General features: G+C 40.7%; 1 protein-coding gene across 8 annotated transcripts in view; it reads left to right on the forward strand.

Moving 5' to 3' along the window:
* Positions 1–9,334, forward strand: part of arvcfb (ARVCF delta catenin family member b) — a 159,583-nt gene extending 150,249 nt beyond the window's left edge. For 7 of the 8 annotated variants that reach the window (XM_036527352.1, XM_036527345.1, XM_036527344.1 and 4 more), the window contains 6 exons: positions 1,092–1,203; positions 1,302–1,389; positions 2,057–2,110; positions 3,298–3,389; positions 4,638–4,750; positions 6,630–9,334. In XM_036527352.1, the coding sequence (XP_036383245.1) occupies positions 1,092–1,203; positions 1,302–1,389; positions 2,057–2,110; positions 3,298–3,389; positions 4,638–4,739 (448 nt within the window). In that variant the 3' untranslated portion in view covers positions 4,740–4,750; positions 6,630–9,334. The remainder of the gene's footprint in view (positions 1–1,091; positions 1,204–1,301; positions 1,390–2,056; positions 2,111–3,297; positions 3,390–4,637; positions 4,751–6,629) is intronic. The other variant, XM_036527349.1, reaches the window with a different exon arrangement.
* Positions 9,335–16,269: the final 6,935 nt, after the last annotated feature.

Consider the following 16,269-nt stretch of genomic DNA (forward strand, 5'->3'; position numbering starts at 1 on the left):
TTCTTTTCAGTTCACGGAACATGACTTTGTTTAATGACTCCAGTTAAATTTGCAACTAAAGGGTTCCGATTGGCTCGGCGGGTTAAGGCGCTGGTGCCAAGCGCAGGCTGAGCCCTAAAACCCAAACCCGAGTTCACGTGCTCACGTGTTATTTGCGGACAATGACCCCCGAGTCCGCAGGCGTAATCGGATTCATTCCGCCAGGGTAGTGTGGGTTTTGTCGTCCAGGCTTCCCTCGTCCCGCTGATTTGGCACCGTCCTGTAGTGTGTGAGGTGCCTGCAAGTTGCTTGATTGACGCCACAGGAGGACACACCAGTCAACGTTCTCAACGTTCACTCTGTCAGAGTGCACTGTGGAACTTTTCGTATGAAAAATGGCTGTTGCCTGCATATGAGAGTATGAGTGTATTGGAAGATTGCATTTGTCTTGCTTCAGTGATTCTGCGCAAGTATGGAGAAGCATACAGGACTTGCTGATTCCAGAACAATGTGAAAAAGGGGAAAATGCATAAATAATTACCGAAAAAAGACTAAACCTCAAGGTTTGTGACAGCACAGGATCCCAGCGACATTCTGAACGTGGCCTCCATTCAGGATTATTTAATCAAACACTCCTGCACTTTTCATTTAGACTTCTCATCTCGTCGGACTCATTTATTTCGCTGGCACACTCCAGAAATTATCTGCCTGATTAAATCTATTTTATCTTGTTCCACACGTTGAAACTTAGTGAATCTTTGCTGCAGTGTAGGTTAGAAATATTGTAATTCTTCCCATTAAAAGTTAAAGACAATGTGCATTCTACCTCTTTTCATCTGAGGGAAAGTTGCACTTTGAAGTGAAATGAAAATCTGTGTAATTAACAGAGAGCCTTAGGAGCAGCTGATGAGCTGAAGGAAAAAGAATCTTGAGTGAATAGGGGGACGAATTAAAAGGTAGCTCCTGGCACCAGTTGTGGGCAGGGATGGTTCTAGACTGAAGTTTTATTCCGTTGAGTGCTTCCCCCCGTGTGCGGTGCCAAGCTCACTCGCGTGCTTCTGTTGCTTCCTCCCCACCACCACCACCACCCCCACCCCCACCCCCATCCCCAGCCAATCTCAGCGGGAGACCAAGGCCGCGTCTCACGTGCTGCAGACGGTGTGGAGCTACAAGGAACTGAGGAACGCCCTCAGCAAGGACGGCTGGAACAAGACCCACTTCCAGGTGCGCTGCTGCGGAGGCCCTGAGGCCGCTCTCTCGTGCGTCGGTTGTGTCTCGCTCCGCCGAGATGTTGACAACCTGTCCTCTCCTCTCTCCTTTAGCCCGCCGCCTCCAGCCTGCCCAAAGGATCTAAGAACGGCAAGCCGGGGTACGACGACACCACCCTGCCCCTCATGGAGAAGAACCAAGGTCAGTCACAGATTGGCGGGCTGGTGGACGGGTCTCGGGCCTAGTTCTGATCAAAGCAGTGTGCGTTGACGTTAGGAAAGGATGTAAAAGGAAGGTGTCTTGTATGGGAAGGGAGGCTGTGTTCTGTGCTCTGTCTTCACTTGGTACACTCGCCCCCTCCTTCACCTCATTTCTTTGTTGATTTGTACAGCTTCCTCAATTTCCTGTCAGCCACTGGGGTGCGTAGGAAAATGATTCAGCAGGCCAGACCATAATCGGGGTCAGAGATTAGATTAACTTTGTGAAATCTAAGAGGTTCGAGAGTTTAGCCGATGGAAGTGGAGCATGCAGAATGGGGCATTCTTACAAAGAAATGTAGTTTTAAAAAGGAGGTCGCTGCCCACGGACACACAACATCTCATTGACAGGGGAGTCCTCAGCATGACAGCACTACTTGTCTTGTTTCTGCTTCCTGTTTGGCTCTCATGAGCTCTGGCACCATGCGAACACATTGTGCGCGACTGCCATTCCCGCCTCTTCTCTGCTTCATCGCCAATGAAAACAGCGGGCGGTCAAGGCAATTTGTAGAGAACAGACCGTCGCCTCAAAGCTTTTAATGTTTTCTCACATACTGTAGATAACAGAGTGTGTGGCGTCCCTTTGAAAATGGTATATACATACTTTGCAGGCAACAAGAAATCTGGCAGTGGTGATATGATACCTATGGATGAGCTTGGTCCAGGTAAGGTTGACTTTGCATGACTTCAAAAGAAGAGGAACGGCTATGAATCCTCATACTGATCTCAGATCATTTAATCCAGATACAGAGATACTCAGTGTCCTTATTTAACCATTGCCAAAAAGGATTTGCAACATGCACAGTGTAGATGTGTAACTCTATATAGCCTTTTAAAGACGTATATATCTTTATAGCCTTTTAATGCATTATTTATAACTCATTGAAGGCCATGAGCTAAGATACTGTGTGAATGCAGAGCACTTTACAGTCTTAGGATGGGCTTAGGCGCATCTTGAGGTTACATCATTTTAAAAATGCTAATACTTCAACATGGTGACAGCACTAGTCACTAGTAATGGTGTTCTCTTGGTTGTTTCTAATGCTGTCTTGCAAGACCTCCTCTCTTAACAAGATGTTTGCACAACAGTGGGCTTAGATGAATCAATGATGCAGTAATTAACAAGATCAAGTTCAATGTCAGTGTCAAAACAAAATGCCCCCTAGCGTTCCTAATTATAAATTCATGCACTGTAGTTTCAGCTCTCTTTTTTTCCTGGGGTGGGAGGGGTGGTTATTTTGAAGTAGCTGCTTTTTTAACACTCATTCCCTTGCCCGTGCTGAAGCCTGCGCACCAGCACCGCACCTTCTAGAGAATAGCGAGCGCAGCGGAGAGTTTTGCCGCCGGTGTGTAGAGGAGATTCTCATGCGCGGCTGCCCTGTACCGAGCTCCTGTTGGGCCTCGCGGTGGTTCCGTCTCATTTCTCAGTCAGCCCCGGCCCTCGCACCGGCCCTGATTGACAGTAATTGGAGGGAGCCTGAGATGTGTGAAGAGGAGAGGGCAGCTGGAGCGGGTGGCTCCAAGCCACAGCCCGTGTTTCCCCTCAGCCCCTGGGGCTGCTGGGCAGACCGGGGAGCCCTCCCTCCCTCCCTCCCTCAACACCCACCTCTCTGCAGCCTCCTTCCCTCTCAGAAGCACTCCCAAGGCAACAGGGAGGGCTCTCTGTGATCTCACTGCATCTTACAGTTTTTGATTTTTGCTGTTTAGATCGTGTCCATGTAGAATTTAAGGAAAAGGATAACTGGGTGTATGTTTGTGAGTGTTCTGTGGAGTACCCGTCTGCTGATTGTATGTGTGGGTATAGCTGTAGATTAATGTATAGCTCCCTCTCCCTCCTGCTTTTCCTCATCAGATGGTTACTCCACCATTGATCAGAGGGATAAGGAGTGCAAGTACAAGACTGGGGACGGGCCAGCTGATGTGACAGAGCGGGAACCCCTAAAGGTGAGTCTGGGTGAGGCCCAGCAGAGGCTGGGGGCAAGTGAGAGGATACCCACAATCTATTGGTGATTATGAAATGCCTTGTTTTGATAAGCACTATGTAGGGCCCTTGTCCACCGACTATATAAGGGCCCCCATCTGTGCAGTCAGGTTGTACCATACAAGTGTTTTAAGGAAAAGGAAGAACACACCAACACTTTGAGCAAACATCAGAAATTAATTCTCTCAACCGGTCAATATGTGCAGCCTGCAGACCCTCACAACATGTGGCTAATGCAGAACAATTTGGCTCCTGCAAACATAAAACACTGGATAATTGAACATAAGCTTTGTGGTTTTAAAGTCATTAATCATGCAGTGATTAAGAGAGGCTTTCCCTACTCCTCTTCCCTCTCCTTTCTTGTGTAAATGACCTCTGGCCTTCTAGAGAGAGCTGCATGCATATTAAGCATGGCACAGTCTAGTATTTCACCAAACTTGTAAAAAAAAGGTTGGCTTACGCAGCCATTAATAGCAACCACACATATATTAAAACATGATCTGAGGATTGAGATGGGGCTTCTCAGGAATGGATCACTCTCAGAAGAGATAATGTCTAGGGGACTGTAACAGTCCCATGCAGTGATCTTTCAAATGATCATCATATTAAGGAGACTGAACAAAGCCTATTGCTTATTCTAGTTCCCTTAACTGCGTCGCTCCTTTGTTTCCGTGAAACAAATGTCTCTGAAATAAAGAAACCTCACTGAATTTAAGACTGACATGGTGCTTTCCATCATTTACACAAACACTGGGATAAAAACCAGATAGCAGATAAGGAATAGCTTGAGATTTCTGTTCTCAATACATTGTCCTGGGTTCCCATGGCTTTTTAAAAAAAAAAAAAATATGTATCAGTTGCTATCGTTTTAATTACAGCAGAGATGTATTTGCACTTGTTATTTGACTTGATACATAACTGCAGTGTGTAGGCTTCATACACACAGTGTGCACATTTGCACAGCAGCCACCTCCACGCTCCGCTCTGCTTTGGACCTGAGAGACGCTGCCCCCAATGCACTGTGCTCCCTTCTGGGGCTCTTCTGTTCCTGTGGCCTTGGTTTGCATGCTTTTATTTAATCCTTTTAATTTTTTGATCACTGTTACGTCCCAAGGCTTCCTTTGTGTGAAGACTAACACTGGCTTACACACCTTTGTACGGACTATTTTTTAACTCTTGTTTTGCTGTTAACCCTTCTCCTGTTGCTGCAGAATGACACAAATAGGAAACACTTTATCAGGAGTAACAGGCCGACTGTGAATCTGGTGGATGCTTGTGACGTTAAACCTCAGCCTGTTGACTCCTGGGTCTAAATGCATGCATGGTAGGTCTTTCCTCATTTTATTTTAGTTTGTTTGATTTTTGCCAGGAGGTGTTACTATTTAACCCCCCACTCCCTCACCTTTACCATATTTAACCCAGAGCAGTTAGCTTATGACACCTAAATAGTCTCTGATAAGAGGAACTCTGATAAGAGGAACTAGGCAGCTAGGTCAAAACTATACTGTCCATTCTTTGGAATCAAGTTGTCCCTGTAAATAGAACCACTTTGTATTTGACAACACAGTACCCGCTCTAAACTAATTCTAGCAAAGCAGAATGTAGGCTCTCACTCAAGAAAAAAGATTTAGAGATGTGCAAATACAGTTGAGAGGATTATCTTCCTGCCCTGTATGCAGTGGGCAGAATGTGTGTGGAAAGAAAACTTTTGCCTCCCACATTACCATTCATAAAACTGCATTATGTCACAGATTCAAAGATGGGAGCATAATCATTCAGTTTAAATTCTAGGTGTATGTGAACTTGCCTTAAATTTTTTAAATGTAATGAAATTGAGCAAATAATAATATTTGTAACCAGAGGTATGGTACACTGCAACAGTAAAATTGAAGTTCATATATTCGATGCAAACCTTTAGTGGGCTTCTGTACAAGTTCAGTAGAATCTTCAGCAGTGCAATTTTTAAACTGATCAATACTGAAAATCACTTGAACATGTTCAAAGCCAGAAAGCGATCAGTTCAGACAGGAAAAGCAGTGGAGAATATGGAGTGATATCTGCATTCACAGCACACTCAAGGGTAGCATGGACTCCTCAGTGAAAAATGAACACCTGGCCAAAAGCACACCCCTGCCTCCGTCTGGCTGTTCAGGATGGTCTCTGCTAACTCCTCTGGATTGGCCATACTAGCTTGTTTTGGCTTTTGCTTTGCAAAGATGTGAACTTTTTTTAATATGTTGCATCAGCTATTGTGTCTTTTGTTGAATTGTCTATAGAGGATCTGATCTTCACCAGGTCTACAGATCTTTTCTTGTCTCAGTGTTTGTGACGTGCATTTCCATCACGTTGCCATTGACCTTATCAAATACACCAGTGTCAGGGAGAGCTTTGGTTGCTCTTGATATGAGTCCCTCTTAATGCAGCAGTCCTTGACATCTTTGTAAGTGCTACTTAGTATTGCAAAATGGAATGCATTAGTAAACATTAATGGCTCCGCACATGCCTTTTCTTAGATGACTAGCACATCTCATTTAATGTTTTCATGCACAACTTTTGATCTTTATCAGTTGTGACTCAGTGTACCACCATTAATGTTTATGAAAGAATGTTTTGCTGTTTCATGTAGCTCTTGGAAGTTATGGAAGTTATGGGGATGAAGTTATGGGGAAACCATAATGGACCACCCAGGAGGCATTATAAATAATTCCACGTTTGTTAATACAAGAAACAATTAGATATTGTTGATATGTTAGATATCCTTTAGAATAATGATATTGCTGATCGTCTGATTTAATCAGGTAAGTAATAGAAGGAGAGGATGTGAAACAGGCATGTACCAGTATGCTACCCTGACCATCACTCATATGTTCATCACCATGTACATGCATCAAACAAACTTGTTTGTGAGTGTTTGGGATGACTTGAATTTTTTTGTAAAACATTATCATCATATCATTCACTGTAAAGAATCACTGTGTTACATTTGAACATTACTCAGAGCATGTGCATTCAGTGGTATCTGGATTTGTGTGCATTCAAACAAGTGTTGATGCCAGTAACCCCACAGTCTGCTATCATCAATGAAAATGATATCGTGTAATAAAATATTGGGATTTTCCTTTCATGGACTTCCAAAGTGTTGTTTGACTGCAGCTTTAAAAGTGCTCCATTATAAATGAGTTGTTCTCCCCCTTCTGTTTTAGGCTTAAAATAATAACAGCGCAACATCTCAACTAGAGAAGGATCTCATATCACCACTGCCATTAGACATGGAGGTCATTTTGTTGTTGACTTGTAAGCAGACTTTATATATATAAATATATTAAAAAAAAAACTTTGCCATCCAACAGCCAACAATTCATGCTTTTCAGCAAAAATGGAATTAATAAAAAAAAAGAAAATGAAAAACTACTACTTCCACTTCTCATATCTACATTCCCGGTGGACATGGTAAACCCTAACCCTGAATGAAGCTTTGGTCATTGGGCGGATTCTGCTGTTAGAAGTGGCGGTTGAGTTGCGGGAGAAATGAAGGTGCCATGTTGGGGAAACGGACACGTCGTTGAATGAAACGGGGGGAGAACGAAACGAAATGACCCGTTTTTTATTTTAATTTTCTTTTTTGTGCTAAATACATAGTCTCAAATTGAACTTTTTTGTTTGTTTTATTGTTTTTGTTACTTTTTTGATTACTTTTTTTTTTTTTGGAGGCACTGTGAAAATGATGCTAATGATTTCTGTTCTGGTTTATGAAAGTCTGTTTTTTTCCCCCGGGGCTGTTTTTTTGTATTTCGTTTTTCATTCTTGTTTTGGTTTTCAGAGTTGAAGGAGCGTGGATTGGTGTGATGGATGTTGAAAGGAGTGTGTGTGGTTTGAGTTTGGGACTAGAAAGCACAAAGGGTATTAGGAGTCATGACAGCCTTGTTATTTCACGCACGCTGGCTTCATAAACGCGCTACACACGTGAGGTGTTTAACTTTTTCGGTTCGTCGTTCCCCGAGACCTGTTTTATGTGTAATGCAAGGGTGCTGACGCTCTGAGACCAGCTACCTGGACTCTTACACCTGCTGTCATTTTGTTGAGTTCAGAGGAGTGACATGCCAGTGTGGCTTGGATGGTTTTCACTGTGTTCATTAAGCATCTCCAAGCAATGCTGAGCAAAAGAAAAAGAACTGCTAAATACTATTTTCAGAAACAGTAGGCGAGTCTTTAATGTTCGGAGGCAGATGTTTTTGCTGCATACGATATTTGAGGTTTGTCAGTTACCCTGGTTCATGGCCTGTTGTTTTTGCTTTGTATTAAAAAGTGTGAGAAGAAAAATGAGTTTTTTTGCATAAAGGGTTTGTTTTATTGAAGAATGGGAGGGGGAAGCTGGGAAGAACATTCTCCTATTGTCAAATGTTACATTTTAAAGCATTTTCTATTTTTGTTGGTTTTATAAATGTATATTAGGATCAAAAAGAAAAAAAAAAGAAAAAAAATACAAACTTCTAATTGGTCTTTATACGTTGTTAGCTGTGTATCCATAACAGGACGTTTGGGAAGTGCGTTCAGTGGATTAAGAATTGCCATGTTTGTATAAAGAAATAACCGCTTAAGCTAACAGTGTGTATCCAACCTGCAGAGTCATGCCGATCACCTATTTATATTTTATATTGTCAGAGTAAAAAAGAATTTTATCTATCGATTTGTTTTTAAAGATGGGGAAAAAAACACATTTTAAAGTCCTGATTGCCAAAATCTTTCAGGGAGATGAGAGGCGAGGGTTCCAGAAGACTTAGGGGCGTCAAAACTAAAAAGACAGAAGATGCAGCAGGGATAGACAGAAGACAGACAACAATTTGACAATTCTTTTAATTTCACTGCAGTTGTATGAAGTTGCTAATGAATATCTCGAAATGTGTGCAGATTTTACTAATGCATCTTTTCAAATCTTTTAAGCAAGCATGGAGAAAAATTGTAAAGATGTTTTATGTTCTTTCTAAGTGCCAGTTTTCGTGGTGTAATTTGATATGAAGTCATTCACAACTGGAGAGAGTGAAGACAGTGTTATCTGGTAGACTGAGTTTGCATCAGTTTGTAAAAAGAAAAAAAGAGAAAAAGTTGCTTTTATTTATTGTGTTACTCTTTACTTTCTAGTAGGGGTTGTGAGGAGGTTGATCTGTTTTAGCCATGAGAATGCCATTTGAAGAAAAATGGAACAAGAGAAAAAAAAGACTACAAATATAGAACCGGTTCTGTGGTGCTGTGGTGTTTTTCGCCCTCTAAGTGGAAACTCCGAAACAATGCATTTCAGTAATCAAGTTACTGTAGTTGAGAAGCAACATTCATGATGGCTTCATTCAAGCATCGACTAGGCAATTGGCATGTGCCTGCATTGAAGTCTGATTTTCTTTGTGATGTGATTTTCTAAAGCTTGCATTTTTTTACACAGTGTTTACAAAGACATATGATAGAATAGAAATACATGTACTAACTTTGATTAAAAAAGAGCAAGAAATAGCCCATGTCAATGTCTTTGGTGCTGTGTGCGTTCATTGTAAAATCATCTCTGTCTATCCCTGGCTGCCTTTTTTGCAGTACACAACCAAAGGATCTGACATTGTGTTCGTGAATATATGAAAGAAGTCAGGGGATGTTTGTAGATGTGCTCCACACTGTACATTTACAGATCTACAAATTGGGCTCGAACGAAATGCACGAAATGGATGGAAAGTGAATCAAATGAGCAAGACCTACCTGTGTAGATATCACTGATCAAAAACATCAAAATAAAGTAACTGTACTACTAAGTAGCAAATGTGTTTGTAACTATCATGTGCCTTAAACTTTTCCATGGTAGATTAAAAAACAATGTGTTTTATATAATTCTCTCTCTCTCTCTCTCTCTCTGTCCTTCCCTTCTCTTTCTCTCTCCCTCTCCTTATACTTTCCTTTTGCTCTTGCTCTCTCTCGGTATCTCTCTCTCACACACACACACACATACACACAAACACACACACAATCTTGCTCTCTCTGTTCTCAGTGTAGTCTAGACTGGTGGTGGGTTTTGCCTTGTATTACATTGTATTATAAACCTTTAAAACATAGAGAACATTAAAATGGTTTGATTTCTTAGAAGAGTAAGTTGTTAATGCTTTCGTAGGGATCAGAAAAAATGCCACAGTGACAGAATGTATTATGTTAATTTCACTAATATCCTGAGGAAAGTATTAAGCTTGTTAAAATAAAGGAAAAGATACAGGTTTGTAGAGTATCAATTTGGTGTGTTTTCAATAAACCATGCCTGGAAAGAACTCTGTCTTTTGTAATTATTTTTGCCCTGTGATATTTTGGCCTCTCTTAATAGAGTTCAGGAATTGTAGTAAACAAAGGACACACTATTTTAGTAGCTCCAGGTAAGTACCGATCTAGGACCAGAATCCCCAATCACAATTCTACCATCAAATATTGTAAAGGAAAAACACAGCTGGTCCTAGAACAGCACTTATGGGCAACTTCTGCCTGGAGAAATATAGTACCAAAAAGATGTGAAAATGCTGAAAACACATAAGAGGTATGTGTCATGTTGGCATTTTGCAGAAACAATTCCATAGCTATTGTCCCTGTTTGGCTTTGTCTTCTATTTTCACTGTTTTCTAGCAAGTTGATCATGGAAGGCTATACAGAGATTCCTGTAGCAAAGAGATAAGTGTGTGTTTAACAATCTTTTATTTGAATAACAGTATATCTTAAGCAGAGTCACCATCCGGCCAAATCTCAAGTTGGACAGAGAAGCAGCTAGAGGCAAGACAAATTCTCTTTTAAGTTTCTGCACTCCAGCTGTTTTATGTTCAGTCCCCAAATACCCATCTTTTTACCCAGTTCTCTCCCTTCTTTTTTGTAAGGCTCGGCTTTTGTTTTGTTGTTATTTAACTCTGGCACTGGATTTACCTCAATTCAGGCATGCAAACCTGAGATAACGTTTATCTGAGTGGAAAGAATATATTTTACAATTTCATCCCTGCCTTTTGCTGTTATCCTACATTTGTCTCCCCAAACGCTTCCCCAAAAAGAAACATTCTGTGAGAAATCGCATCTTTTTTCATTTACACTTACATTTCTCTTTTGGCAAGCGCTCTTGTCAAGAGCAACATATGAGAAGTGCATTCAGCAGGGTTAGGCAATTAGCTGTTCAGATGCTGAATGTTTAGTGCCACCTCTGAAATCCTTGAAGGAATCTTTCTCTCTGGGAATCAAGGTAGAAGTCACATCTCTCAGATGTGAACTGAAGGGACACATAGCCAAGAACTGCTGTGAATTATCAGAGGCACCTATGGATGTACTTCCAGTGGAAGTCCTTCCCATGCAGCAGTAAATTGCACTTCCAAAATGTCCGTTAAGGTGGAAGATCAGAAGGCTGTTGCTCTAAGTGGCTCAGACAGTTCTTAAATGGTTGTAGTTTAAGTGTTAAGGTCAGAAAAATATGGCAAAGACAGAGAAGACATCAGATGAGAAATGCTTTCATGGAGGCAGGACAGCTTGTCCCACTGTTTGACTTTCTCAATCAATGCTAAAATGTTCAATGGGCTAGTTGGAAGCCCCTCTTTGCAAAACTTGTTGACACTCCCTATCTGGTCATAGGAAAGGTCATTCTAGTGCAAAGAAGGGATCCACATGCCCTCCATAAACCTTTCCCTTAACTGGCAACAAGAGGAGAGGGGTGTGTGAGCTTTCATGAGGGTGATCAAATCTCCTTCAATGCATGAGAAGAAAACCTAGTCAGTCATTGATGGAGGGTAGGCTGATAGTGTCTGGAGATGACTGAACAGGTGAACCATCTAGGCCCAGCCAATGTCCTGGTTTCCCCTGCTCTTGATGTAGAGGTAATTACAACTTGATAACAGGATTTTGAAACATACTTTTAAAACTGCCTCAGGAAGTAGATATGGAGCACTGGAAAAATCCACTGAGACATCACACTCCATATTTAATTAGTTTGGAAACCTCTGTGATGTGGAGCAGTGGTTCTCAAACTCTGGTCCCTGTGCCAGTGTTGGTCTATACTTTATCATCTGCTGTAGCACTCTGGGTGCCACTTTGTTGAGATACGCACAGATGATGGCACCATTTTATGACGGAGAGAGGTTACTGTGAAATGATGGTGTCAAAACATACTGGTAGAGCTGCACAAAGTTCCTTAGGTTCTCAAGGTTCCTCGGGGCAAAGCATTATCAAGAATTTCTGAGCTTGATGATGAACTTGGTTCATTTATAATGAAGTGAAACCTCAATGGATTGACAATTTCAGGGCTGAATAATCTAAACATGTCCTCACCAAGCAGGATGATTAATGTGTTCAGGATGGCAAACAAATCTGTAGCATTTAAGTACAATTTAAAAGTTTGGAGGAGTTATGTTTGTGAACATCATTTTGGCATTTACACTGCCATTGATTACTAATGTGAATGAGCAGGTTGACTTAAAAAATAAAACCTCTGAGTGAAATGTTTGAGGATTATTCATATGCCCCAGACATAGTTCACTCTTCAGCATAGAAAACAATGGATTTGAGATCCCTTCCATTGTTACAAGTACGGGCAGATCAGATTGGAGAATTTTACAATGACAGCGGTTTGAAGATGCTTTTTCAAGTGTAAGACTCCCTTGCATTATTCTGGAAAAAATGGGCCCAGGATAACTGGAGCAGAATGGCATAACATTTCTCAATGCCCTCCTTATCTACATATTTCAGTGAGACAGGATTTTCAGGAAGGGATGCAATAAAGATGAAGTGTCAGAATAAAAGTTCAGGCATCATAGTGAGTTGCACTGTCAATCACAGAACCCAGGCTGGATTTGCTTGTAGAGAAGAAACTCCCCTTATTAATACATTATTTAGTGAGGTGATTAAATAAATTTATAAGCAGTTCAATACATTTAGAAGCAAAGGAAAACAGGTTTCAATTCAAAGTGAAAATGGCTCCGTTATGTTGCATTGGCAGTGAGGTAATCACAGGAAATAACACTGTCATTTAACATAGTAGACTTAGAAAATGCATTTAAAGCCAGTTTGATATTTATATGCACATGTTGTCCCTTTGTTCCGGAGTATTTCTGAGATGGCTCTGGAATATTATAAGTACCTTCAAGGAAATAAGAATTGTGCTTTATTACTTTTCCTTGGAATGAGGTGTTTAGATACTTAGATAGAAGATCAACGATAAAATGTCAAAATGAGTAAAGCATCACTGTCAACAGCTTGGGAATGAATGGCATTCAAAGCAGAAAAGTAATTAAAAGTCAGTACAGTTTGTCACGGTGAAATGTTGGCCGGCAATATGAATTTCATATTGAGAAAGAAGAGACAAAACTAGCAAGGATTTTGTAAGGCCCTTCCCAAAATGTAAACAGAAATGAACACATACTTGTTCTTCTGATTAATATCACTCATTATCTTTAGGTAGCTACCAATTCCAATGCTATTGCTGACATGTGGGGTGGACATAAATTTTTAATAGAGTGAGCATACCAAAAGAAATGTTTACTGACTACAGCTCACCATTTGGGCACAAGAATAAGAAATTGCAAACCACAGCTTACCATCCTCAGATAGTCTTGTTGAATGTTTTGATATGATTCTAAATCAAATGTTGGCAGGCATCCCAAAATGGCCCTTGGGAGTTGGAAAGCTTACTACAAAATTTCATGTTAGCAGAGTGTGGTTCTCCTCAGCCTTCCAACGGTTTCAGCCCCTTTGAGGTGCTCTTCACACACTAGACCGGAGGCATCTTGGATGTTCTGAAAGAATACTGGGAGATGGAACATAGTCAGGGGACAAGTGTGAGGATTACATACATGTGAGAGAAAAGCTGCAAAACATGTCTGACATAAAGAATATCTCGCCCTCAGGTTGGAGACACAAAAAACTCAATGTGATAGAAAGGCACAGCTAAGGGAATTTAAGCTTTGGGATGAAGTGGTTGCACTAGTTTCGAAGAATCCACAGGCATTTGGTAAAATGGCTTGGGCCAGCTTAAATTGCTGAGGTGTTGGCCCTAATTGGACAGTAAGACTAGAAAAAGGAGTTGTACCACTGAAATAATAAAAAGATGAATTATATGTTTTTCAGGGATGCAGCAGAAAGGGAGCACAAAGAGGTCACAGCAGTTACTTGGGTTCAAAAAGCCATTCAGCCAAAACTGAATGGTTCTGTTAGGCATTGTAATGGTTACAAGAGGTTGAAAGCTACACCATGCCCAAAGTTGGCAAGGTATAAGATAAATCCTTTTGGATGCTACAGAGCACCTGTTACCTTTCTGTCTGTGATGGACCACGTTTTCAGCCCAAAGGCAGGCTGTGGAGTGCACCATCTTGCAATGTTGAGGTCACTGTTGGCAATAATTGCACAAGCAGTCTGAAAAATAGCTTACCCGAAGCAGGTTTATGTATTTGTATGGGTCTTAGAAGCTGTTTTCTTGGATCTTTTTGAAGATAAAGAACACCCTATTCTCTTCCTGAGTCTGAAGTGGTCCTTAAGGGAGCAACAAAAGGACTGCTTAGCAACTAATCAGTCAACCTCTTGCAGTGCTGCTTGTGAGGCTGGAAGTTTTACCTTACTTGCTATAATCCTATGAAATAGCTTTTCAGGTATACTAACTCTAATCCCTGTTTAGCACAATGGTCTCTGGTTCAGCAACCCCTCAGCTTTGACATCTGTCATCCTGCATGCCCATGGTATAACCATTCTGAGGGTAAGAAAATGTGAAAAGTCCTACCATCTGACCACCTGGGGTCCCACAAGATAAGGCACCTGTGAAGGTGAGCAGAAACTTCTCAAATGACTTGTCCTTAGGGCCACACCCACTATGGTTGCTGATGCTGTGCACAAGTCTGTCCCTGTGGGACAAGCTGCATTTCATTGAATTGAATTGACTTAATGTTTAGAGAAAATCTAATGTCATACCACACAACCAATGCAAACCAAAATTCAAAATTGACCAAGGGCTCCATTTTTTTTTTTTTTGAGTTGTTGCATTCTTCTGCTACTTGAAGCGTGGTGTTCCTGATACCACTTGTCTGTAGCAAATCGTTTTTACACACACAACATTCCCACCTGATGCCTATCAAGGCTTTGCTATTAGGAAGCATGCTGCAGTTATATTGTAAATTCACTGTGAAATTCCAAAAATGCCATGGATTTTGAACATTCATCTTTCTCTCCTAATACAATGTTTAAATTTGTGGCAGTCACATGTGGAAAATGCTTGGAGACTTTGCTGAATGATGCAATTGCCACTTATTTGAGTCATACTCCTAACCTTCACAAATATGGACACTAAATCCATGCAGCATTATATTCTTCAGAGGCCACATCAAAATAACAAAGCACAAGAGACATTACGTGACATAGGTCAGTGGTACAGTCAAACATTGCACAGTGTTTTAGTCTCCACTTTCTCAATTATGAATTTCTTTACCTGCAGCACCATTATAGAAACAATATTTTTAAACACCGGGGCCAAGATACATAATTATCAACAAAATTTTTTTTTAATGCATCAGAGATATTCTTTCATTGTAAGATAAAATGTGACTATTATGTCAATAATTCCCATAGTCACCGCTCAGTTATGTACTATACAGCTACTGTATCACATGCCAACATGCCAGTGTGTCCTTCCCTTGTTTATTATTGGTTGTGTGTACTTGTCTGTTGTCTTCAGGGTAGACAATATTCTCTTTAGTTCAATCCATTTTATCTGTGTTGACAATATACATAATTTGCTGGATGGCAATCTGTCCTTGCGGTCTTTCCAGTTAATGTGGTCTTCCTGTACTAATTTGCATGCTGTTTTGAGTAGAACAATTTAATTTAATTTGGTGGAAACCACATCACATTTGTTACAGAATAGCAGTCATTTCCTTTTATTTGTTTCATCACTTTCTCCATTTGGTAAATTTTGTATGAATAGATCTTCGGAAAAGTTTTTATTGTTGTCATTCTCTTGATAAACATTGCCATAACCAGTTATTTATACGGGGCCTCTGGTCTATTGCCTTGTTGACAAGTAATTCTGGCCAGTTTGCTGGATCACAGATATCATTCTCAGGGAAGATGCATCATCAGCCTGACTATATTTTGCACAAGTGCCTTTTTTCTCAGCATTGATATAATGATTAAAGACCAATTCTGCATTCCTTTCCACTACCAAAACACTTGCAACTTTTACAACAATAAAAAAAGTTCCTACCCTTTGACACCCGACGTAACATTTTCTGATTGTGTATCACAATGACATACTGAAGCAAATAAAGACTTAATTTCCCAGGTGTATATGGTTTGCTACCTTCTGTGATTTTTAAAATGTAGTTTAAAACAGTAACAGTAGTTTACAACAGTAAAGCACACCCTGCTGTGTTTCATGTGATACTGATGCTGAAGTGCTGTGGCAGGCACTGAATTTGGATGTGCAGCTCAAGGTTTGTCAGAGTAACATTAGTGAATGAGAAAAGTCTTCTTTTTGACATTTTCTATATGATTTTACAGTTTTAAAGGAAATAATGATTGAACATGTTTTCCAGGTCTACACAAACCTTGAATTAAGTAAGGTTTTTGTTTAACATGACCTTCATGTTTTGTGCAAAACCTGCAAGTTTAGCTTCACCATAGCTCCCTCCCACTATGACCAATTTACCGACCTGTCCATCATAGGGCTTTTGATCCTCATGCTCCTATGAGCACAAAACACTGTACACACATAAAAGGCTGTCAGTTCCACTCCAGCTAGAGTTTGTTAGCTTCAGGAAGAATGGAGTTGAGGTAGAGCTTCCTGTAATCATTGTGAAGCATTAGTTTCCCCTG

This window comes from Megalops cyprinoides, chromosome 4, assembly GCF_013368585.1.
Source record: "Megalops cyprinoides isolate fMegCyp1 chromosome 4, fMegCyp1.pri, whole genome shotgun sequence".
In the NCBI taxonomy this organism is placed as follows: Eukaryota; Metazoa; Chordata; class Actinopteri; order Elopiformes; family Megalopidae; genus Megalops; species Megalops cyprinoides.